We start from the raw sequence: 23548 nt of genomic DNA on the forward strand, positions 1-23548 counted from the left end.
GGGTTGCCACAAATCTTCAATTGGTAAAAAACACAATCTGTGAAGTGCAGTGTAGTAAATAAAGTACAATAGAACAGGGTATGCCTGTAACTTTTGTCCCCATCTCACATTTTTCCCACCCATGGATTTTTTTTCTTCTCCTTTGTTCTTTAACAGAAGTTCCCAATTTTTGCCCCTCCAAGGAGCTCCTTTGTTGACACCCCCATACACCCCACAGTGGAAAACAATTTGTTTATCTAAGTGAATGTGTAGATTTTTCTGCCCATTTTTATTTAGCAGAGATTTATGTGTGTTGTATATATAAATACACCAACAAATTACAGGTGACCCCACGCAATAACGAAGTTTATTGCAACTTGATATAGCAATTTCCAGTTCAAAGTAAAGAAGTGATATTACAGTTGGCCGGTGCAGCTTCCATCTACAGACATGTAGGATTTCCGCTGGTCTTTCTAAAATAATGAAAAATGCTCATGGATTACTAGTAACACCTTTTGGGTCTCCAGGATTCTGGGGACCCAGGCTGGGAATTAGGGGACTTCAGTCAAGTGTAGGCCCCCTCAACTTGAAAAAAAATGCCCTGTTGATAGCCTAGACTTCCACTTTCTTATCCCTTCCATCCACCATCCTGGTTCTCGCCTTCCTTTTACAAGCAGATGTCTAAGGTGAGCAGTCTTGGACTTGCTCCCCCTTAACACCTCCCAAACTGGCTTTCATCCAAGCCCAGTTTAGAGACACTGGTTGAGTTTTTACTCCTGATTTTCCAGCACTCCTGGCCAGTTGGCAATCAAGGCCCATAGAAATTTCCTCCTTTTTTTTTTTTTTTTTGATAACAGTTTCATGAGATATAACTCATATAAATATACAATGCACCAATTAAAAGTATACAGTTCAGTGGTCTTTAGTATATTCACAGTGTTATGCAACCATCATTACAACCAATTGTAGGGCATTTTCATCACCCCAAAGAGACCCCACACATGCTTACAGACAGTCACCCTCCCTTCCCGCCATTCCCCAGCCCTCGGCAACCATTAATTGACTTTCTGTCTCCATAGATTTGCCTATTGGGACATGTCACATGAATGAAATCATCCTCTACGTGGCCCTTTGTGACTAACTTCTTTCACTCAGCACAACGTTTTCAAGGTTCATCCATGTTGTAGCATGTACTTTATTTCTTTTGATTGCTAAATAATATTCCATTGTATTAATATACTACATTTTTATTTATCCATTCATATGAAGCTGATAGATATCTGGGTTGTTTTCTTTTTTTATTATTATTAAGAGTGCTGCTATCAACATCCATGCAAAACTTTTCGTATGGACATATCTTTGTATTTCTCTTGGGTATATGTTAATGTCTAGGAGTGGAATTGCTGGGTTATAATTTAAACTCTGTCTAACATTTTTAGGAACTGCCAGGCTATTTTCCAAAGCGGCTGCATATTATACATTTCCACTTGTAGTGTGAGGACTCACGGACACTTCTTGCTTGCCTCTAAAATCCTTCCCTTCACTACTGTCATTGCCTCTACTGGGGCTCAGCATCTTTTTTTTTTTTTTTCTTTTATTTCAGCATATTATGGGGGTACAGATGTTTAGGTTACGTATGTTGCCCTTGGTCCCCCCCCAAGTCCGTGTTTCAAATATGTCCATCCTTCGGGTGGTGCGCACTGCACTCCTTGTGTATACAAATACCCGTCCCCTCCTCCCTCCTCCCCCCTCCCCCTGCCCAACACCCCCTGCCCAACATCTAATAGATGTTATTCTTATATGTGCATTTATGTGTCGACTCAGCATCTTATCCACTCTCCTCGCTACGTTTCTGAGAAGGATCTCCACTGTAGCAACGTCTGACCCCTCCCCCTTCCCTTGCTCATCACTCCCTCCCCCACACCCTGTTATTTATCTTACTGGTCAGCGGTGATCCTGACTTCCTCTGGTGCACATTCTCAACTGGGCAAGTTTGATGTAAATACTGCAGTTGAGGTTCTTTTCTCCAGCTCAGCCTCTGGCATGTGAGGCAGAGTCTAGGTGTGTGTGGTCTACAGTTCTCAACTCTCCTTTGGGTGGCTCATTATAAGATTTGGACTTATTAGAAAGTCTGATGGTAGCAGCATATCGAATATATGCCCTTCCATCCAGTCCTATCAGTATAAAACAAGGAAGTCACTAGTGGGATAGGGTCGGGGTGACAAACTTCCAGCCTCTCACCCAGCCTGTGGCAATAGCCTCATAATGACTGGTGTCTGTCTCTGCCGACAGTCTCGCCTCCAAAGACAAACATAAAGACAACTTGTGTGGTAGAAAGAGCATGACTGCATAGTGAGACAGCTCCAGTCTCTCAGTCTACTTACTAGCTCCGTGATTCAGTGGCTGCTGCATAATTATGTAACCTCTCCAAGATCAGTTCTCTCATCTCTAATGTGGGCATGATGCCACCTACTTTTTAGGGTGGCAGCAAGGATTTCATAAAATAATGTATCTATAAAACTTACCTAACACTTAGTGGGCACTCAGTACATTTTATATTCCTTATCTTCCTTATCCCACCCCCTCTAATACAGACTGATACTATAGTTTGATAGATAATTGTAACATTTTTTATGGCTTATGATAAAACTTCATTGCCTGACATTCAGCATTCTCCATAATTTGGGCCCAACATACTACTTTCAGCTTATTTCCACACCTTCTCTTTTAGTACCTCACCTGTTACCATGATATCCTCACCAGTCCTTCAAACTGCATCTTGAGTTTTCTTGCCAATGAACACTGAACTTTTGCACTTTCCCAGATACAAGTCTCTTCCCACTCTCCATCTGTCTTAGAGATACTCTTCCAAAGCCAAGGTCAAATCCTTCTTCCCTTTTTTCCTCCTCCTCCCATAAAGCCTAAATAAACTGAGTCTAGCAATTTGCTGTCCCCCAATGATAACATTTACAGCCTTCTACCAGTTATTGGAAAATTTATTATAATGGCTCTTGTTTAATTATTAAAAATTCCAAAGTTTGAAGCCTTGTTTTCTATCCAGTTTGTAAGTTAGTTCATGGAGTAATAATAATGAAAATGATAGCACCCATTAGTAGAACTCCTACTCATATGTGTCAGATACTATCGTATACATTATCTCATTGAATTTTACCCTTACAACCATCCTTTGAGAGGTATGTATATCATCCTCATTTGATAGATGAAGAAACTTATATTCAGTGTAGTAAATATTTTGCCTAAGATCATTTAGCTAAGAAGTAGTGTAACTGAGATTTATACCAAGATCTACTTGGTTCCATAGTCATGCTGTTAACCAGTTCCCTAACAACACCATCTAACACAATTCTAGGCCCTGGGGAGGCACTCAGCTGGCCACGAGCCCCTCATAAAAACTGGGGGATAAGTCTTGGGATTTGGCAGGTCATGGGTAAAGTAGTTGGTTGCCCCATGGGCAACATATAAGTCGTTCTTACTGGACTCTAAGTACCAACCTACCTGTATAGCTACCATTTCCTCTATTCAGTTGAAGGGAAGCCTCACCCTCATTTTGTCCATTGTCTTTTCAGAAGAGGTCTTAACTAGAGCTATAAGAGCTCCATTATTTGGAGACAACATGCCCATTACACCACCTGGAGAGACTTATCTCTTTTTCCTGGGGATATTGCTTTAGATAGCCTTCCCATGGCCTTCTCCTCTATGGACAGAAATAAGTTCCAGACAGCAGCACTCAATCCTTGAGGATTACTAACCTACAGAGCCCCTGAGGAGCAAACATGCTGCATTTTTGCTTGCCTTGGCCCAAGTGGTCTATGAAGCTCACTTCTGAGAGGTGGTCGTGGAATGCTCACTCCTAGTTGAGATTCTTAAAAATGCTCATCGCGGAACATCAGATGAAGTCAGGTGATGGCTGTAGTGAGGAGGATACCAGCCTGGCAACCAAACCTGCCACGGACAGGATGTGGGACTTCAGACAAGTCACTTTTCTCTGAACTTTCATCTATAAAATGGAAGCCATCGATTATGTGAGCTCCAAGATGCAATCCAGCCATAGAATTCTGTGACTCTGGAATGTTATAGTGGGGGCAGGTAGAAGAGACCAGGAGTATTTTCTAGGTGCGCCGTGGTTTGAATGTGCCCCCTCCAAAATTCAGGCATTGTCAATGTGATGTTATCAAGAGGTAGGGCCTCTATGAGGTGATCAGGCAATGAGGGCTTCTTCCTCATTAATGGGATTAAGGCCCTTACCAAAGAGGCTTCATGCAGCATGTGGCTAGCTGACTGGCTTGCTCTTTGGCCCTTCTGTCATGTGAGGACACAGCATTTGCCCCTCTGGAGGATGCAGCCTCACCAGACAACTAAGCATGCTGGTTCCTTGGAATTCCAGCCTCCAGTACTGTGAGAAATAAATTACTGGGTAATTCTATATGAATTACCCAGTCTCAGGTATTTTTTTGTATGTAGCAAGACAAATGGATTAAGACAAAGTGCTTACCCAAGTCTGAGAGCTTAGAAAGTTCCACTTTGGAATGGAGCAATGGAACCCTAGAAGGCTGAGAACTTTTGCTTAAACAGGAGCTCTGAGAAACCATGTAAGTGGTCACCAATCTCTGAAACTGGTTCTTTAGCTCACAGCTTATCCTTCCTCTGAGGATTAGCGTGTCACCTTCACCTCACTCCCCTCTAGCTTTGTGCCTGGACTTAAGAGTAGCCTTATGACAGTAGGAGCAAACTTCGCTTATTTCATTTTCAGTTTGAGAGCCAGCTGCTCTTGCCACCTCTGTTCCTGAGGGGCAGCTGCAAAGTGTCCTTACTCAGGTGGAGCTGCCAGGCTGGCTTGCAGGTGGGGGCTGGGGTAGTGTCTCTGGCTGTCTTAGTTGAATCCATAGGTGTGATCTCAGAACTGGGCATTTCAGAAACTCCAGGCCTCATCTCATTCTTCCACCATCTAATGCCAACTAGGTAGGACCATTTTCCCTGGCTCAAAGCGCTGTGATATTTCTTCCTTGCCGAGTAGCTATGGGGATGGGCACACAGAAGGGACTCGCAGGTATGTACAGATTGAATCTTCCATTCTAGCACCCACATTGGTGACGGAGTGCTGGAATGGAAGGCTTGGTGTCCATGTGATGTCAATGAGCTGGAGCCACACCAGGAAAGCCTACTAGGCTGTGGCAAACCATTTCCTTTCTTTCCATTGACCACACACTCCTATTGTTTTAACAAGTACTGATGAAAGTGACATTTCGATATTCTGGGGCTCTGCTCTTGCTTTCAAGCTATGCCCCATTCATGTGATGAGGGATGTTCAAGGGACAATTCAATATCAAAACCACAGGGGGAAAATAGCCATAAAGATAATTTATTAACTTAAAATCTCATTTGTATATAAACATTTGCTCACATTCAAAATAACACATACTGAGCTGAGGATAAAATGTGAGCTGGGAGGAGTCTGCCGTAGCCTCCACCTCCCTCAGCAGACTTCATCCAGCTCTGCTCCTGCAGGCCTCTCTCCTTCCCAGCCTCTGCCAGCAGATCTCCAGCATGAGCCTGATGCTGGAAGCAGGGCCAAGTGAAAAGAATTTCTCCAAAGGAAAGAGAGTCCCTCCTTCCCCATGACATGTGGGGTGCTCTAGCTAAGTCCCCACCGTGCGGATCAGGTTTAGATAAACACACGGTGCGCCTCCTGGAAGGGTGACTGTCAGCAAAAGTTTTTCCTTGATTAACCTTGGTTTTTGAAATCAAGCACTTTGGGTCTTGTTAGGAAATTCAATGGAAATACTTTTCCTTTTCCATTTTGCAAACATTGATTGGTTTTTCTCTCACAGGATGGTGGGTAGCAGGGTGGGCACTGTTGTAGCACTGTCTGCTGTACCTTCAATAGGTGTCCAGTCTAGCTTCGTGGAAGTGTCTAGAGACTGGGCAAGCAAATCCCAACCAGTCACCGTGGAGCACTAAACAGGCAGGAAAGGCAGACTCCTTTGTGCCAGGCCCTTTCTCCCAGTGGAATAATTAGGTTAAGCCTCAGGGCTCTACAACAACCTTTTCATATATATGTATATATGGAAGAATAGTAAATTTAACACAGATTAAAATGCTAACACATACACATACTATTCAATTATTAATGAAGACACTAGATTACATATAAATTCATATCCTATTGCCCTCACACCAATACCAACAAAATGCTTACAGGATAGAGAAGCGTGGCTGGTGGGTGAGTGTGGCATATGAAAAACGTGTTGATTGATACTCTGCTGAAAATCCATCTTCGCTCTTCCAAATTGCCCATTCAGGGGGAAGTGAAGAAGCAATTAAACTCCACTCTGTGGCATGTGACCCCAAAAGGCCTTCAGTTTAGACTTTGTTTATGATTCTTCTAAAGGCAAACAAACTTCATAAAGAAATCATGAACCTTTTCTTGATCCTTCTGGCATCTTCTCACCCCAGAGAGCAGTGAAGACACTGGTGTGCAGAACAGGTGACTGTGGTCATGGCTGGTCTGAGGGAGTCATGACACTTAAGCTGGTCATGACACATGGGGCAAGGAACAGATAGTTCTGGGTACCTAAATATAATTGAGAAGATGGCTGAGGGCTCTTAGTTTGCCATCTATTATTTCTGCCACACCAAAGAAAGCTCCACATTCCAAAGGCTTTCTGAAATGGGATGAGACTGATTTGTTTACTCTCACAAGGGTGAACTTTAAAAGAAATTGTAATCAGGCTGGGCACGGTGGCTCATGTCTGTAACCCTAGCACTTTGGGAGGCTAAGGCCAGGGGATCACTTAAGGCCAATTTGAGACCAGCCTGAGCAACATAGCAAGACCCTGTCTCTACAAAAAAGAGAAAAATTAGTCAGGTGTGGTGGCACATGTCTGTAGTCCCACTACCTGGGAGGCTGAAGTGGGAGGATTGCTTGAGCCCAGGAATTTGAGTTTGCAGTGAGCTATCATGATGCCACTGTACTCCAGCCTGGGCAACAGAGTGAGACCCTGTCTCAAAAAAAAAAAAAAAAAAAAAAAAAAAAAGAGAAGAAGAAGAAGAAAGAAAATTGTAATCTGCAATGATTTTTCAATTTTTTAGGGGAATGACAGTTAGTTCTGACTTTCAATTTACCTCGGAATAGAAATATGATATCGATAGGCCCCATTCTTCTCTTCTCCAAAGAACAAAAAGACCCAAGTGAAGGAAGGTTGGGTGGAGGTGACAGGGCCAGGCTCAGCCTGAAGAGACATGAGATTTGGATCTATCTGGACAGGGAGGCTGCTCAACAAGGTTTTTCTAGACTGAAATAATCTAGTTTTCATAAATAAAGAATTCCGGGAAGCCAGGTAGGCTCACTATGGGCGGGTTGCCCTGGGTAGCCTAACCTTGGCTGCCAGTGCTAACCGACAAAGTCTTGCTCCCAGTTTAAGCCTGGGGTTGATAAAAGTGCGAGAGAGGAAAAAAAGCAACACCCTCCAGATCAAATAAAGTCATCAAGACATACACATCTGCAAACACATCTTTCCCTTGCTTTCAATGACTGCAGAGTTTTAAACTCACTGGCTCTCCCAGGTTCATTACACTGCCCCTCAGCTTGAGAGGCTGCTAGAGCCCACTGCAAGCTGAAGGACCCATTTCCAGATTCTGCTGAATAGGAAGACAGAAGAGAGAAAGAGGTCTCAACTGTACTTCTTCCATAGGCTTTCTCTGGGTCAAAGTGAGGCTCAGTGGGAAAAGGGAAGAGACCGTGCTTGGGGTGGTGGAGATTAACCTGGCAAGTGGAGATGGTTCTTTGGGCCATGGGGTTAGTGGCCCTGAGCAGAGCACACGCAGGGCCTGGTCAACCCATGGCCTTTAATCCTCATGGAGTGAAACGGTGGGCCAAAGAAAGCCTGTCAGCCTGCAGCAGCTGGATGGCACTTTCCCTCTAGTGGCATCTTCCCCAGACACAACCATGCGAAGTTCACAAGAGCACAGGTGATGGAGGGTAAATAAACTGGACACTTGGGTCAAAAAGGAATACCTAGAGATTGCTCTTATTCATCCTGGGAAATCAGAAGCATGGTCACCTGAACATCGATAGGGAAAGTGTTTCAGGCTTATGCCTCCACTGGATTTCCCCAGGGTAATCACTCCCTTATGTGATTTAATGCTGCCTGTTTCCAAGGATTCGTTGGGTCTTCACCTACGGAGCCCTTTGGTTACAGGATGAGCAGCTGCCAGGCCGATGACTACTGAGACTGACTCACAATTGGTCCTCAAGTGTTGCTTGGGATGGTAAGGGCATCACTCCAACTTCAGAATTAAATCACCACTTAGAGGTAGTGGTCAGAGAACAGGTTGGAAAAGTGTATTTCTGAAATTGCTTATGTTGCAAAGGGGCTACTTTTAAATTTCAGGGATCTTTCCGTGGAAAGGTTTTCCTTGTGTACAAAAGGGAGCCAACCTTTTTCAGCAGAAGATTGAGAAAAACACTCTTGAAATAAGGCTGAATATGCAATGGTCTCCGCCATGTAGAAAGTATCCTATGTTAATTTTCTAATCTCTGTTTGGCATAGAAAAGATACCGTCCCCCTACCCTCACCCCCCTTAGTGTGTTATCTACTGATTGGTCTGATTGAAAACACCTCGGGTTGTTAGAATGATTTCTATATTCAATACATAACAGGATGCTAGTGAGATAAGTCTTTGTGAAAGGAGAGATACAATTACTTTGCAATCAAATAATTTAAAATCCTGGATCAGTATGTGAAGAGACCCACAAATTTCCTATAGAAATTTTGCAGCATGTGCTTCAGTGTCAAATGAAAAATATATCTTCCAGAATTTGATTCTCCTCTAGGTCTTCAGGGGTCCTGCACATCCCAATCTTCTTCCAGATGGATTTTGGAGGACTGTGTCGGAAAGTACTGCGATTCCAGGCCCCAGCTTCTCTGGAGGGGTGGGGCTGAGGTTTAGGAGCCGACTTTGGGCTCAGAGACTGAACCAAATCCAGCAGAGATGTCTCATACCTGTAAGACACACAACCCAGACACAAAAGGGTCAGTCGACTAGAACATTAGAATGCAAGAAATCCAGCAGAGATGGGCTGCCTAGGACAAGAGTTAGACCCTAGATCATATCCTGTGTAAGAGGCCTCCTAGGGGAACTTTAGGGAAGATAAACACTAGAAGGGCTTCAAGAGCAAGGTCCCTGCTGCCTGTGTGTAAGCTCTTATCTTCTGCTGACGTTTAACATTCATTTCTACCTTATGAAGAGAGACTATAGAGTGGGAAAAGTCATCATAAAAGTAATAATATTAATAGCAACATTTATTGCAGGCTTACTAAGTGTCAGGCAGTCTTCTTAATACTCTGCACATATTTAACCTTCTTTTAACCCTCTAAACAACCCTAGGAAGCAGGTACAGTACTACTCTGATCCATTATATACCTGGGGAAACTGAGGCTCAGGGAAGTAACTCACCTAACAGAAAGCTATCACATGGCAGAGTCTAGAATTGAACCCAGGTAGTTTGTCTCTATCACTCTTATCCAGGACACTAAAGCTGTCTCTCAAAGTCTTTGCAGATGGACAGACTTGGTTCAAATCTCTGCTCTACCATTTGCAAGTCATGTGATATTTGAGAAGTTATTAAATCCCTCAGTCTAGTCTCACCTGTAAGGGACTAACAGAATTTCTGTTAGGATCAAATGTATTAGTTACTATAAATGAATATATAATAGGTGTTCAATAAATGCTAGTTCCTTCCTGTTATCCTACTCCCACCTTTTTTAGAATCTCAGGAAAAGAAACCCTCATCTGAATCTATAAACAGATTCCTCCAAAGAAAGATTGCCTTGGTATCCAGCATTCTTATCAGAAAGAATAAGCTTAGAGCAGCTTAGAGGCAGAGAAATTAATTATGGCTGACGAGACCCTCACCCATGGCCCACTGTGCCTTTTTTCAGGATGGAAAACCAAAGGCATGAATATATCTGCCTCCATACTTCCTCATACAAGATGTCAAGTAATTTCCACAGATAAATCATTAAGTACTCAATGAATGATGAATGAAACTACACCATCCTAATTATTTTCTTAAATTTTTAACTGTTCAAATAATATATGTTTAATAAGAATATGCTTACATTATGAAAATTCCAATACATACAATTATATATAAAGAAAAATAAAAGTCCCTTCAACACTCTGTCCCCCCACCCAAATGCCAATCCCATGCCGCTTCTCAAAAGATCACTGGCAAATATGTTTCCAAATCTTTTTTAGTATAATTACATGGATACATGTGCATTTACAAATTCACAGACATAGACATACATGCATTTACAAACTTAAATTGGGCCATGTTTCTGTACTCATCTATGATCTTCTTCTTCACTTATTAGTATGTTCTGGAGATCATTTCACAATAATGTATATAGACCTGCCTAATTCTTCTAAACTGCAGCAGTGTTCTATCTTACAGATGTGCCATTACCCTAATTTTAAAGAATTCCCATAGCTTTTACTATCTTACTCTAGCTAAAACTTGTATTTAGTATTCCTGTTCTGGAATTTTAAGAAATCAGTATTTGATCATTAGTGTTGATTTAAGAGTAATTTGTTTAAAAACTTCTTCTTCTTTTTTTTTTTTTTTTAAAAAAAGTATGCTCTTCTTGAACTTCTTTTTTACTATATTCATGCAAGGTAGTGTTAGTACAACTTGCTTCAATGAGCAGAAATAAAATGGAATGATAGTGATAGGTTTAGGAACTCTCAGATAAAATAGCTCAAATCAGGGTTGCTTTCACCATGCCATAAACTAGTCAGGTTCATAAAGATACAGTATCTGTCTTCCTTTCTGAGATACTGAATTGAGGTAGGTATCAGAGATCCCTGTGCGATAAGTAGTTTTCTTCTCTCATTCATACCAACCGGTCCTTATAGTCTAAGAGCAAGTCATGGAGAGCTCAGGCATCATTCTGGCCCAGGGAAGTTGAAGTCCCCAAAGGTTCTCTTCTGATTTCTTAATGCTATTAATTTTATAGCGCCAGTTAAACTGACATTCTGTTGGTTTAAAAGCTTACCTCCTATTTCTGTGCCAATTTTGTGGTTCCAACCTCCAGATCTATGAAGCATCTATTGTGCTGAGGCTTTTAAAAGCGGATGCAGTAGATGAAACTGTTACTCTGACAAGTCATTATCATTTAAACAAAGCTGTAGCTAGACACTGTCAGCAAAGTAGAATAATACAGTGGGCTAAATTCACATGTATACATACTTCTAATAGATGACCACTCTTTTAATAAATGGCATGGTTTTTCTGACACCAATGAAACACAGGCAATAACAAAGTGAATAACTATGGAAGAATTTGAGAATTTTCATGTCTGAGACTTTGTTATTCAAGGAGAATAATATTCTTAGTCATCCTAGTAGGACTATCAGAACTCTACTCTGATACTCTGGTAATAGCTCCAAATTAGTATTCTTAATAAAAAAATTGCATTCAAGGTAGTGGTAAGAGGTCAGGCTCTGAAGTCAGATTCTGGATTTGAATCCTGGCTCTACCAATTTCTAACTATTTTGGGCAATTTGCTTAATTTTTCTAAGCTTCAATTGCTTCATTTGTAAAATGAAGGTAAAAACAACAATGTCTACCTTTCTGAGGAATTATGATAATATATATAAACTGCTTAGCACTATGTCTGGAATTTAATAAGTGCCCAATAAACAGAAGCTATTACTATTATTATTTTTAAAATCGTTGTTAGGAAGCAGGATGTAGACAGAGAAAGGGAGGTTACAAAGAAGGATCAGAAAGAACTCTAGAAAAATGTGCCGTTAATGCTATCATATAATGGTGTTTAAACCACTTATATCTTTAGTAAGAAGACTAAAAGACAACACTATTAAAAATAATAATACAAACAATTTGTTAAGAGATAGGCAATACAAAAATGTAAATTGTGACATCGAAAATTCAAAATGTAGGGGAAGACGGGATTTAAGGTGTATGGCTTTTTTTTTTTTTTTTTTGGTTTGTTTCCTTCTTTTGTAATCAAAGTTAAGTAGATACTAGTTTTAAATACTTATTATAAATATAATAGGATTTTTTTGTAAGCCTCACAGTAACCACAAAGCAAAAACCTATAATAGATATACTAAAAATAAAAAGCAACTATCAGAGACAATCACTGAACCACAAAGGAAGACAGTAAAAAGGAAGAAAGAGAGGAGTTACAAAACAAATAGAAAACAAGTGACAAAATGGCAGTAGTAAGGCTTTACCTAACAATAATAATATTGAATGTAGATGGACTAAATTCTTAAGTTAGTCTTAAATTAAAAGATACAGAGTGGCTGAATGGATTAAAAAACAAGAGCCAGCTGTATGCTGCCTACAGGAAACTTGCTTAACCTACAAGAAAACACATAGACCGAAAGTGAAGGGACGGAAAAAAAAATATTCCATGCAAATGGAAACCAAAAAAGAGCAGGAGTAGCTATACTTATATCAGAAAAAACAGACTGTATGTCAAAAACTATAAAAAGAGACAAAAAAGGTCCTTACATAATGATAAGGGGTCAATTCTGCAAAGGGATATAACAATGGTAAATATATATGCACCCAACACTGGAACACCCAAATATATAAAGCAAATATTAATAGATCTAAACGGAGAGATAGATTGTAAGACAATAATAGTAGGAGACTTCAACACCCCACTTTTAGCAATGGACAGATCATCCAGGCAGAAAATCAACAAAGAAACACTGAAGTTAAACCATACTCTAGACCTAATGGACCTAACAAACATGTACAGAACATTTCATCCAACAGCTGCAGAAAACACATTTTTTCTTATTAGCACACAAAATATTTGCTAGGATAGACTACATGTTAGGCCACAAAACAACTCTCAACAAATTCAAAAATATCAAAATCACATCAAGTATCTTTTCTGACCACAACAGAATAAAACTAGAAATCAATAACAAGAGGAACTTTGGAAACTGTAAAAATACATGAAAATTGAATAACATGTCCCTGAATGACCAATGGGTCAATAAAGAAACTAAAGAATTTTAAACATTTCTTTAAAACAAATGAAAATGGACATAACATACTAGAACATATGGGATATAGTAAATTTTGGTACTAAGAGGGAGGTTTATAGTAATAATGTACATGAAAAAAATAGAAAGACTCCACATAAACAGCCTAATGATGCACCTCAAGGAACTAGAAAAGAGCAAATCAAACCCAAAATTAATAGAAGGAAAGAAATAATAAAGATTAGAGCAGAGATAAATGAAATCAAAACTAAAAATAATACAAAAGATAAACAAAATAAAAGGTTATTTTTTTGGAAAAGATAAACAAAATCAATAAACTTTTACCTGGACTAAGAAAAACAGAGAGAACACCCAAATAAATGAAATCAGAGACAAAAAAGGAAACATTACAACTGACACTACAGAAATACAAAGGATCATTATAGACTATCGTGAACAACTATATACCAACAAACTGGAAAACTTAGAAGAAATGGATAAATTCCTGGCCACATACAACCTACCAAGATTTAACCATGAATAAACAGAAAACCTGAACAGACCAATAATGAGTAATGAGGTTGAAGCCATAATAAAAAAAGTCTTCCATCAAAGAAAAGCCCAGGGCCTGATGGATTTACTGCTGAATTCTACATTGAATACATTAAAGAAGACCTAATACCAATTCTACTGAAACTATTTCAAAAAATTAAAGAGAAAGGAATGCGTTCAAACTCACTCTACGAGACCAGTGTTACTCTGATATCAAAACCAGACAAAGACACAACAAAAAAAGAAAATTACCAGCTGATATCCCTGATGAACATAGATGTAAAACTCCTCAACAAAATACTAGCAAACTGAATTTAACAACTTACTAAAAAGATCATTTGCCATGATCAAGTGGGATTCATCTCAGGGATGCAAGGATGGCTCAACATCCTCAAATCAATAAACATAATATATCACATCAACTGATTCAAGAACAAAAACCATACGATCATTTCAATAGATGCTGAAAAAGCATTCGATGAAATTCAACATTGCTTTATGATAAAAACCTTCAACAAATTTGGTATCAAAGGAATATACCTCAACACAATAAAGGCCACATCTGACAAGTCCACAGTTAATATCATACTGAATGGGGAAAAATTGAAAGCCTTTCCACTAAGATCTGGAACAAGGCAAGAATGCCCAGTTTCACCACTTTTATTCAACACAGTACCAGAAGTCCTAGCCAGAGCAATTAGGCAAGGGAAAGAAAGAAAGGGCATGTAAATTGGAAAGGAAGAAGTTGAATTAGCTTTGTTCACAGATGACATGATCTTATACTTAGAAAAACCTAAAGGCTTCTCCCAAAATCTCTTAGAACTGATAATGAATTTATTAAAGTCGCATTTTGTATGTTGGAAAGTCAACATATAAAAACCAGTCTGGAAAGAAATCAAGAACACAATTCCATTTACAATAGCTACAAAAAAAAAAAAAAGACTTAAATATAAGACCTGAAACTATGAAATTATTAATACTAGAAGAAAACATTGGAGAAATGCTACAGCACATTAATCTGGAAAAAGATTTTTTGGGTAAGACCTCAAAACCACAGGCAACAAAAGCAAAAATAGACAAATGGGATTATATCAAGGTAAAAAGCTTCTGCATAGCAAAAGAAACGATTAACAAAGTGAAGAGACAACCTACAGAATGGTAGAAAACATTTTGCAAACTATCCATTTGACAAGGGATTAATAACCAGAGTATATGAGGAACTCAAACAAGTAGAAAGCAAAAATCCAAATAATTTGATTGAAAAATGGGCAAAGACCTGAATAGATATTTCTCAAAATACAACATACAAATGGACAACAGATATATGAAAAATTGCTCACTAGCACTAATCATCAGAGAAATGCAAATCAAAACCATAATGAAATATCATCTTGCTCCACTTAGAATGGCCATTATCAAAAAAGACAAACGATAACAAATGCTAACAAGGATATGGAGAAAGGGGAATGCTTGTACTCTGTTAGTAGGAATGCAAAGTTGTGCAGCCATTATGGAAAATAGTATGGAGGTTCCTTGAAAAATTAAAAGTAGAACTACTATATGATCCGGCAATCTCATTGCTGGATATATATCCAAAAGAAAGAAAATCAGTATATCAAAGAGATATCTATACTCCCATGTTGATTATAGCACTATTCACAACAGCCAAGATATGGAATCAACCTAAGTGTCCATCAACAGATGAATGGATAAATAAAATGTGGTGTATATATATATACAACAAAATATTATTCAGCCATGAAAGGAATGAAATCCTGTCATTTGCAGCCATATGGATGGAACTGGAGGACATTATGTTAAGTGAAATAAGCCAGGCACAGAAAGACAAATATTGCATGTTCTCCTTTATATGTGGGAGGCAAAAAAGTAGATCTCCTAGAGGTAGAGAGTTGGATGTTGGTTACCAGAGGCTGGGGGAAAGGAAGCAAGGAAGTGTGAGATGAAGAGAAATTGGTTAGTGGGTACAAAATACACTTAGATAGAAAGCATAAGTTATAATATTTGATATAGCACAGTAGGGAAATTATAGTTAACAATATTATACTAGGTAAAAAGGAAATCGAAGTCTCAGGGCCACTCCCACCAACTCCTTGTGCAAAAGAGAAGGTAAAGGTCTTAGGCACCTGTGAAGAACAGGCCCCACAGATCATTCATTAAGGAAATTCTTTGCTGACTTCCCATAAGAAAGGACATGCAAATTGTACCTACGTCTAGCACCTAAAGCTTATTCAATTCCACACTAATAATGAGTTACGAGTTTACTTTATAGGTAACAGAACTGGAGGCACACAAAAATCAGACATTCTTCCACCTACCTAAGAGTGGTTCAACAAGTAAGTGGGCCCTTAATCCCTATCTTATCAATTGTGAAATCTTTTTTTTTTTTTTTTGAGACAGAGTCTCACTCTGTTGCCCGGGCTAGAGTGCCATGGAGTCAGCCTAGCTCACAGCAAGCCCAAACTCTTGGGCTCAAGCAATCCTTCTACCTCAGCCTCCTGAGTAGCTGGGACTACAGGCATGTGCCACCATGCCTGGCTAATTTTTCTATGTATTTTTAGCTGTCCAAGTAATTTCTTTCTATTTTTAGTAGAGATGGGGTCTTGCTCTTGCTCAGGCTGGTCTCAAACTCCTGAGCTCAAACGATCCACCCCCCTTGGCCTCCCAGAGTGCTGGGATTACAGGCGTGAGCCACCATGCCCGCAATTGTGAAATCTTAAATACTGAAAACTCAAAGTTTTTAATAACCTTTTGGGTTGCAACATTTGACCTAACTCAAGTGGTCACGAAATCTGACCTGAACTGACATGAGACTATATTTTTTGTTTATTCCACTTACTATGAATAATCACACATTGTATTTTAATTCATATGGTTTATATACCATATTACCTTCTTTAAAAAGTGAATTCTGAAATATATTTGGCTCCAAGAGTTTTGAATGAGGCACTGTGGACCTGTATCATTTCTCTCCTGGCTATCAGTTCTGATATAAATCTTCACACATATTATCATAACAGAAAGAAGCTTCTGAAAGTTATCCCATCCCCTTCTTCAACAATGCCCACCAATCAAGGTTCATGACATGCCTACTCTTGGATTTTGTTGTTCTTTGGGAGTTTTGGTAAAAGACTATCACTACGCAAACAATGTTGATCTCAGAGATTTTGAAATGGAAAGAAAATTTGGGTAATTTGATAATTTGTGCAACTATAAAAATGAACTATTTAAGAAGAATTTTGTTTCTTCTTGTCATTGTGGCAGGAGCTACACACAGACTTAAAAAAGTATATTATCTCCTTTGCTTCCCATGCCTGTACTTTCAAGTACTAGAAAACTTAAGATATCTTAATTATCTTCCAGCATCTTAATCATTTTGTGAAGTTATGATGTTAGATAATGGCCATTTAATATAAAATATTTTCTTTTCTACAGAATTGTAATGTCCTACTAATGTGAATTGAAGCCGAATTTAGTGTGGCTGGGCACCAGCAGGATAAGTGAAATTTATAGACCCTAACCTGGATTGCATTGAGAGACAAGCACTGTTGGACAGCATGGAGTCAAAGAATGCTACCTGCTAGGCTCTAGCAGGAAAAGTGGGAAGCTGACTGCTGGAGAACTGAAGCGCTTGCCTTGTAAACCTTTCCAGACCAGAACAATGTTAGTTATGCTGTTCATCAGTGTGCACTTTGGAAAGTTCAGGGCACATATGGATATACATTCATCCCATTTTATGTTACACATTTTTGAAAACACATTCTACAACACAAATAATTCATCAGTGCATTGTTTGAAATTTAAGATTATAAAACTGAATGGTAGTTTGCTATTTTATGATTGTTTATACTTGACAAGACAATATGGATAGATGTCCTTTATAACCTTTATATGAGCCTATTAGGGAGAATGAACTAGCAGATAAGAAACATTCTCCCCTCCACTCACCCCCCCCACACCATTTTTTCTTTGTGCGGGCCATAGACTGTGATCTTTAGGTGTAAGTAAAAACAGATGATCAGGCCTGCTTTAGTGAGGACAGAATGAGCTAGAGATTAAGGTGTTTTGCTTGCCTTGAGTGCCACAGCTGAAGCTAGGAGACTAGAACTGATTGTGAACAAGCTGAAACAGTTCTTTGGGAGAGACCTGAGATCCTTCCAATTTAACACAGCAGATTATATCCCTCTGCCCTCTGGTCACAAAGAAGGTGATACAGGTTGCCAGAGGGCAAATCGTGAAACAAGAGACACTAGTGGATTTTAATTTAAAGAGCTCGCCTACTTTGTTGATAAGTACAGATAGTTCCCCAGAAGAGCCACTACTTAAATGGTTGGTTGGGACTGTGAACTAAGGAACTGTTTCCATAATTCTGGACATGGCTGCATGTTTGGGTTAACATGTGACCCCAATTAGTATCTCAGATAAAAATTAAAGATGAGAGAACATCCAACCTTTTGGGATCGTTAAGGTCAATAATACACAGGTGTATCCCGGAAAATGCAATTACCCAACTTCCCTATTAAAATGCAAAATGGACCACAGGTGAAGCAGCTCATATACTGTGCATGTAAGCCATGATGGATTGGCTTTATGGTGACCAGGATGTTCCCCCAACGAATATGCCACTGACTCAGACTATGATAAAAGATGTGATTAGAGTGTACCTGATGTTACTCCCACGTTACTTTGTTACTGGGAGAGAATAAGAAATAGTATAGGTACACATAAAAGATTCTTAAAGTGCTACTTGCTTGCCACTTTGGGAACAGTCATATTTCAGTGAATGGATGTGGTGGTCATGATGTAATGTATGTAATGAAGTGTTTAAACACACATGTATAAAAGAATATTTTTTAATTTAAAAAAAGAAAGAAAGAAAGCAATAGCGTAGGAAATTATATCTGATTTATGGTCCCAGCTTCCTTTCATAGCCTTTGCTGATGCTAAGAAAATTAGTAAAAAGGAAGAAAGGAAGGGGAGTGAACAGAGGGAAAACAAGTAGAGCCAAACAGGTGGAAGTATTTCTGTTGCTGTTAAACAGAAAATGGATAAAGCAGAAATTGATGGTGAAGAAATCAGAGTTGTAATGAAGCATTACTAAGGCTAGGGGACAAATTGGGGTTTCTTCCAGTGCTCTGGGAGTAAAAAGACCCAGAAAGACCCACTGTCTATCCCAGTTTGGTAGAATTTAGAAAACTACATGACAAGAAAAGCCCAATGAATGTTATTGAAACACAAGAGGTGTCAATAAGAAGGATTGAATTTGATGAAGACTGATGGGAGGCCAGGGTCTCCTGGCTCATTACAGTGGGCACTGGGCCAGCATAGTAATTGAACCTGATGCCCCTTGTTTGGGTCAAAATCAATGATAAATTGAAGGAAAAAGATAATGGATAAATGGGGTACGCTGAGGTGAAAATCCAACATTATTTTGGTGTCTCAAGAGAGGCTGAGGGAAAGAGAATTCTTTCTTAGCTCAAACTCTGGAGGCCCAGAAGGGTGAAGACATATGGTTTGCCTAAGCTGCCTGTGCTTTTGGAAATTGACAAAGTACAATGACAACCAGCAAGCTTGATTGACATCCTCCAGGAAATGCGTTTGTCCAGCATTGCTCTTAACCGGGAAGATTCCATTTGGTCATTTTTTTCTCTACAAAGAAATTAATTCTAATTGCTTGATTCAACTTTAATACACATTTTTCTCACCTCAAAAATGGAGATAGGGCTGGGCGCGGTGGCTCACACCTGTAATCCTAGCTCTCTGGGAGGCCGAGGTGGGCGGATTGTTTGAGCTCAGGAGTTCGAAACCAGCCTGAGCAAGAACGAGACCCCGTCTCTACTAAAAATAGAAAGAAATTAATTGGACAACTAAAAATATATAGAAAAAATTAGCCGGGCATGGTGGCACATGCCTGTAGTTCCAGCTACTCGGGAGGCTGAGGCAGGAGGATCGCTTGAGCCCAGGAGTTTGAGGTTGCTGTGAGCTAGGATGACGCCACAGCACTCTAGCCCAGGCAACACAGTGAGACTCTGTCTCAAAAAAAAAAAAAAAAAAAAAAAGGGAGATAGGAGTCACTTTTAGAATATACCACACATTTTACAGCAGTGATTTCTGCTTCAGATTAAATTTCTATATAGAGCTGATTGGAAACACAATGATATTATAGCATTCGCAGGGTAAGTTGTGAGAGAAACATGTAAACTCTCATTCCAACAGTCAGCTCTGCTAAAAGGTCAATCTAAGCTATTTTATTTAGCATATCTAATTCCTACCTACTTCTTTCTTATTTAGTCATGGAATGATCAATACAAAGAAATTTTCTTGCTTTTTTAGCTTCCAGATATTTCACAATTTAGAAAAACTTTATCTAAAGAAAGAGAAGTACATAAAAAGTGAAAGAAAAAAGCACTGGAAGGAAATATACTAAACACTAAAATAGTGAGAGTGGTATAAACAGTGTATATACAGAGGGGGACAGGATTATAGGTGATTTAAATGCTACTGTAAGAAATCTTAGTACCACTGCAATTGTCTCAAATAAACATAAGTACTTAAGTGATTGCTGCCAAATCACTGGTATGTTTCTTTAAAAACTCATTAGCAAACACATTCTTGAATGAATCCTCCCTAACTCCTATACACAGCCCTCCAAAAAGGGATTATCGTTGGTATTGTGAAGAGGTGAATGCTGGGTGCCCATGTCACAGCTAATTAATTTTAATCAGCAGTTTAAACCTGACTTTTCAACCATGGGCTGAGATTAGAGGCAATAAAGTAAATTCAAAATTGTTTATTAGAGGCCATACAAGTAGGTCATAATTTTTGTAAGGGCTACATGAATATATTTCCTATAAGTTAATGTTAGTTTATGGCATTAAGTTTAATTCTCATTCTGTGATATCTTTGATCTTAAACTTCTGATATGAAAAATTTCTGTATATAAGAGGTGAATTTCATTTTTAAAAAAATTATTTTAACCAAATATCCAAGTTAAATGTCTGCTTTGTTTCCACTGTGTTTGCTATTCACATATTCCAGACTTTTCTGTGTACTGACATCTTTCTCTACTCTGTTCCCTTCTCTCTTTCAAATAAATTCTTTTTTTTTCCTCCTTAAATAACAGCTTTTGCCAACAGATTTTTACTGAACTCTGGAGATCTCAAATGGATCAACTTTACTTTCTTTCAGTTTGAAATGAATGTGATACAGGGATTTACCCTTTCTATAGCAATAGGAGCAGAGAGAGCACAAAGGACTGTGAAATCTGCAGGGCGTGAAATTAAAATTTTTACATTGATACAAAAGATACCACAATCCTGGCATGAAATCTTCTGGTTTGAATAAAAGTCAATGTCATGTGACTTACAGTTTATACATCAGTAGAAACATTTTGCTGTTCACAAAAATGTTTATATTCAAAGGGAGAAGATAAAAGAATTGGGGAATGCTGTAGTGAGGCATAAACTTGCTGCAGGAGACAGTTCGAGAAAAGCTGCGGAGCTTCAGCAGCACCGAACTAGGAACCAAGGGAAACTGCAATGCTGGAGGAGGAGGCTCATTTACGAGCATCACAGCAATTCCCAGTGGCTCCTAACTCTCCTAAAGTCTACAGAGTGACCACGGTTCCCAATGGTTTCAGTGCCAGTTCCAGTCTTAGCTCTGCCACTTATTATCTTTTTCATTAGTAGATCAGTGGTTTGTGTTACAAGTGTGATGCACCCTTGAGATGAAGCATCACCTCAGCTGTTGCCAGAATCTGGTTCTTCCACTACCAGTCCATTTCTCTCCAAACCCCAGAAGACAGGAGTTGGCTGTGGAGTATTATCAACTGGTCTGTAGAGAAGTTTTATTTTAGGAGCAGCACATATCCCAGCTGTGTGCTGGATGGAATGAAGGAACACTGCCTCAGGATGCTCCTCTGAGCTATCCGGCATAGCAGTTGCACCTATCCATGCCAGGATGGCGCTACTTCATTGATGGAGAACACTTAAAAGCATCTGAATGAAAGTCCGCACTTAATGTCATTTGTGATCAACAGTCCACTCTGCACCTGGCACGGCAGGTGTTCCAAGGCAAATACTTCTAGCCTTCATTAGGTTACACCAAGTGTCAAGTACCTGACTGTGGTAACTCCCGTAGGTCAGATGTCTTCCAGGGTGTAGGGAAGAGACAGCACTCGGAAAAAAATAAATTGAACATCCCTTCCCTTGGCATGGAGTGGCATAGTGCCTTAGCTCTGGCCTTTCATCTTGGCTCTTAAAAGTGTTTCAGCAGGGTTTCTTAGAGACCCAGAAAAAAGAAAATCCCAAGGTACAATTCCTAGCAATCTTTTATTTATTTAGTGTACAACATTTAAAAAATAATCCTCCTGGTTAAGTAAGCCTTTTATCTTACCTCCTAATAAGGTAAGATAATAATAATATATAATTATTATATATATTATTAACATGAGCAGTAATCCAAAATATTTTTAAACTGTCAAAATGTAGAAAGTATGAATTCTTCATGTATGTTAAGAAACACAATTATATGGAAGGCTTGTAATATGTAAGACATGCAACTATACACAAGTTTTATCTGCTTTCTAGCATGCTGTGCTGCTATTGGGATTGAGGCTTTCTTCTCAGCTCTAATTATTAGCTCTGGTTTTCAAGTAGCCCATGTGGCAGAAAGAGCTGGAAGCAAGATCCCTATTCTCATACAAATCCCAACCCACCTCAGCATCTCTCAGATCTCCCAAAGGAAGAAATAGCCTCTCATGTATAACAATAATCACCCTCCCTGTGCCTGCTAAGAGACTTATGTTCCAACCAAGTTGATCATTTTCTAAGCATTTAGGGGTGGGAGCCAAGCAACAGGATGACGAGCTTTCAAACTCAGTAACAGTCATACTTTAGTATGCGCCCATGACAAAAAGAAAATCAATGAAAGCCTTAATAAGTAAAGAGATAATGCATTGGCCAATTACCCTTGAGCTTCAAGACCAACTTGGAATCTTTCATGGATAATATTTCTTTCTTTCATTTAGGATTTGTACACCAAGAAGCTCATTCATATTCTCTAAAAAGGCAGAGCACAGATGTTTAGGTGAGAACATGAATCCAGAAGTCTTAAGGCTGATGAAAATAACCATGTTCATGCATTTCCTTTTACTGTTTACAAAAACTTTCATATAATATCTGTGTTTTAATTTTTATGGTTAAACTCATAAAAAAGTTACGGATAATATAAAATGTTAAAATGAATTTCCCTACAAGAAATAAAAAAAAGGTAAGCTGAAGAGAAAAAAATACACTGTCTTTTAGGCCGTTTCTCATTAATATGAAAAATGTTAAATATATTAAACGTAGTATGTGTATATATCTAAATATATAAGCAGTATATACAAAAATGTCCAGCCGAGCTAAAGATACATTAGTCAATTACTATTGACTACATAATTCTGCATCTTCTCCATTATAAGTATTCTGGCTGACAAAGTCTTTGATTTACACAGTACACCATTTTTGCTACTATCATGCACAATTTTGACCATTCTTTCACCAAGGCAAAGCAGGTAGCCTACACTAACATATGGTCACCTTTTTTAACGTGACTGATGACCTGAACTTGGACTTCAAGGGTGTTATCTTTTCTTCTGTTTTTCTCTTGGTGTCCTCCCTATAGTAAGATCTGATGTTTTCCAGATATGATTTCATTTAAAAATTCAAAAATTAAAACTTCAGTAAACACATGTTCACAGAGCACAATCTCAGGACATGTGAATTGTACTGAGTCCCCTGTCGACTGGGAAGGCCAGTGCCTCCGAGGGACTTGCTCTGTACCTTGCTACGAATGACATGTGTCAAGTTTGCTTTAACATTCCTAAACGACTCACCAGTATGAAAGTCAAACATTTTTGGTGGAAAGTTTAAAACATGTTATTCTAAAATCATTTATTTAATTA

The 23548-nt window shown here is 39.0% G+C and overlaps 1 protein-coding gene across 1 annotated transcript in view; it reads right to left on the reverse strand.

Moving 5' to 3' along the window:
- Positions 1 to 8791: 8791 nt before the first annotated feature.
- Positions 8792 to 23548, reverse strand: part of KIAA1328 (KIAA1328 ortholog) — a gene marked incomplete at its 5' end in the record, with an annotated part of 172000 nt that continues 157243 nt past the window's right edge. The window contains 2 exon segments of the mRNA XM_012663843.1: positions 8792 to 9102; positions 20643 to 20671. Of these exon segments, the coding sequence (XP_012519297.1) occupies positions 8792 to 9102; positions 20643 to 20671 (340 nt within the window).

The sequence above is a fragment of the Propithecus coquereli genome, unplaced genomic scaffold (genome assembly GCF_000956105.1).
Source record: "Propithecus coquereli isolate 6110/MARCELLA unplaced genomic scaffold, Pcoq_1.0 Scaffold833, whole genome shotgun sequence".
Lineage (NCBI taxonomy): Eukaryota > Metazoa > Chordata > Mammalia > Primates > Indriidae > Propithecus > Propithecus coquereli.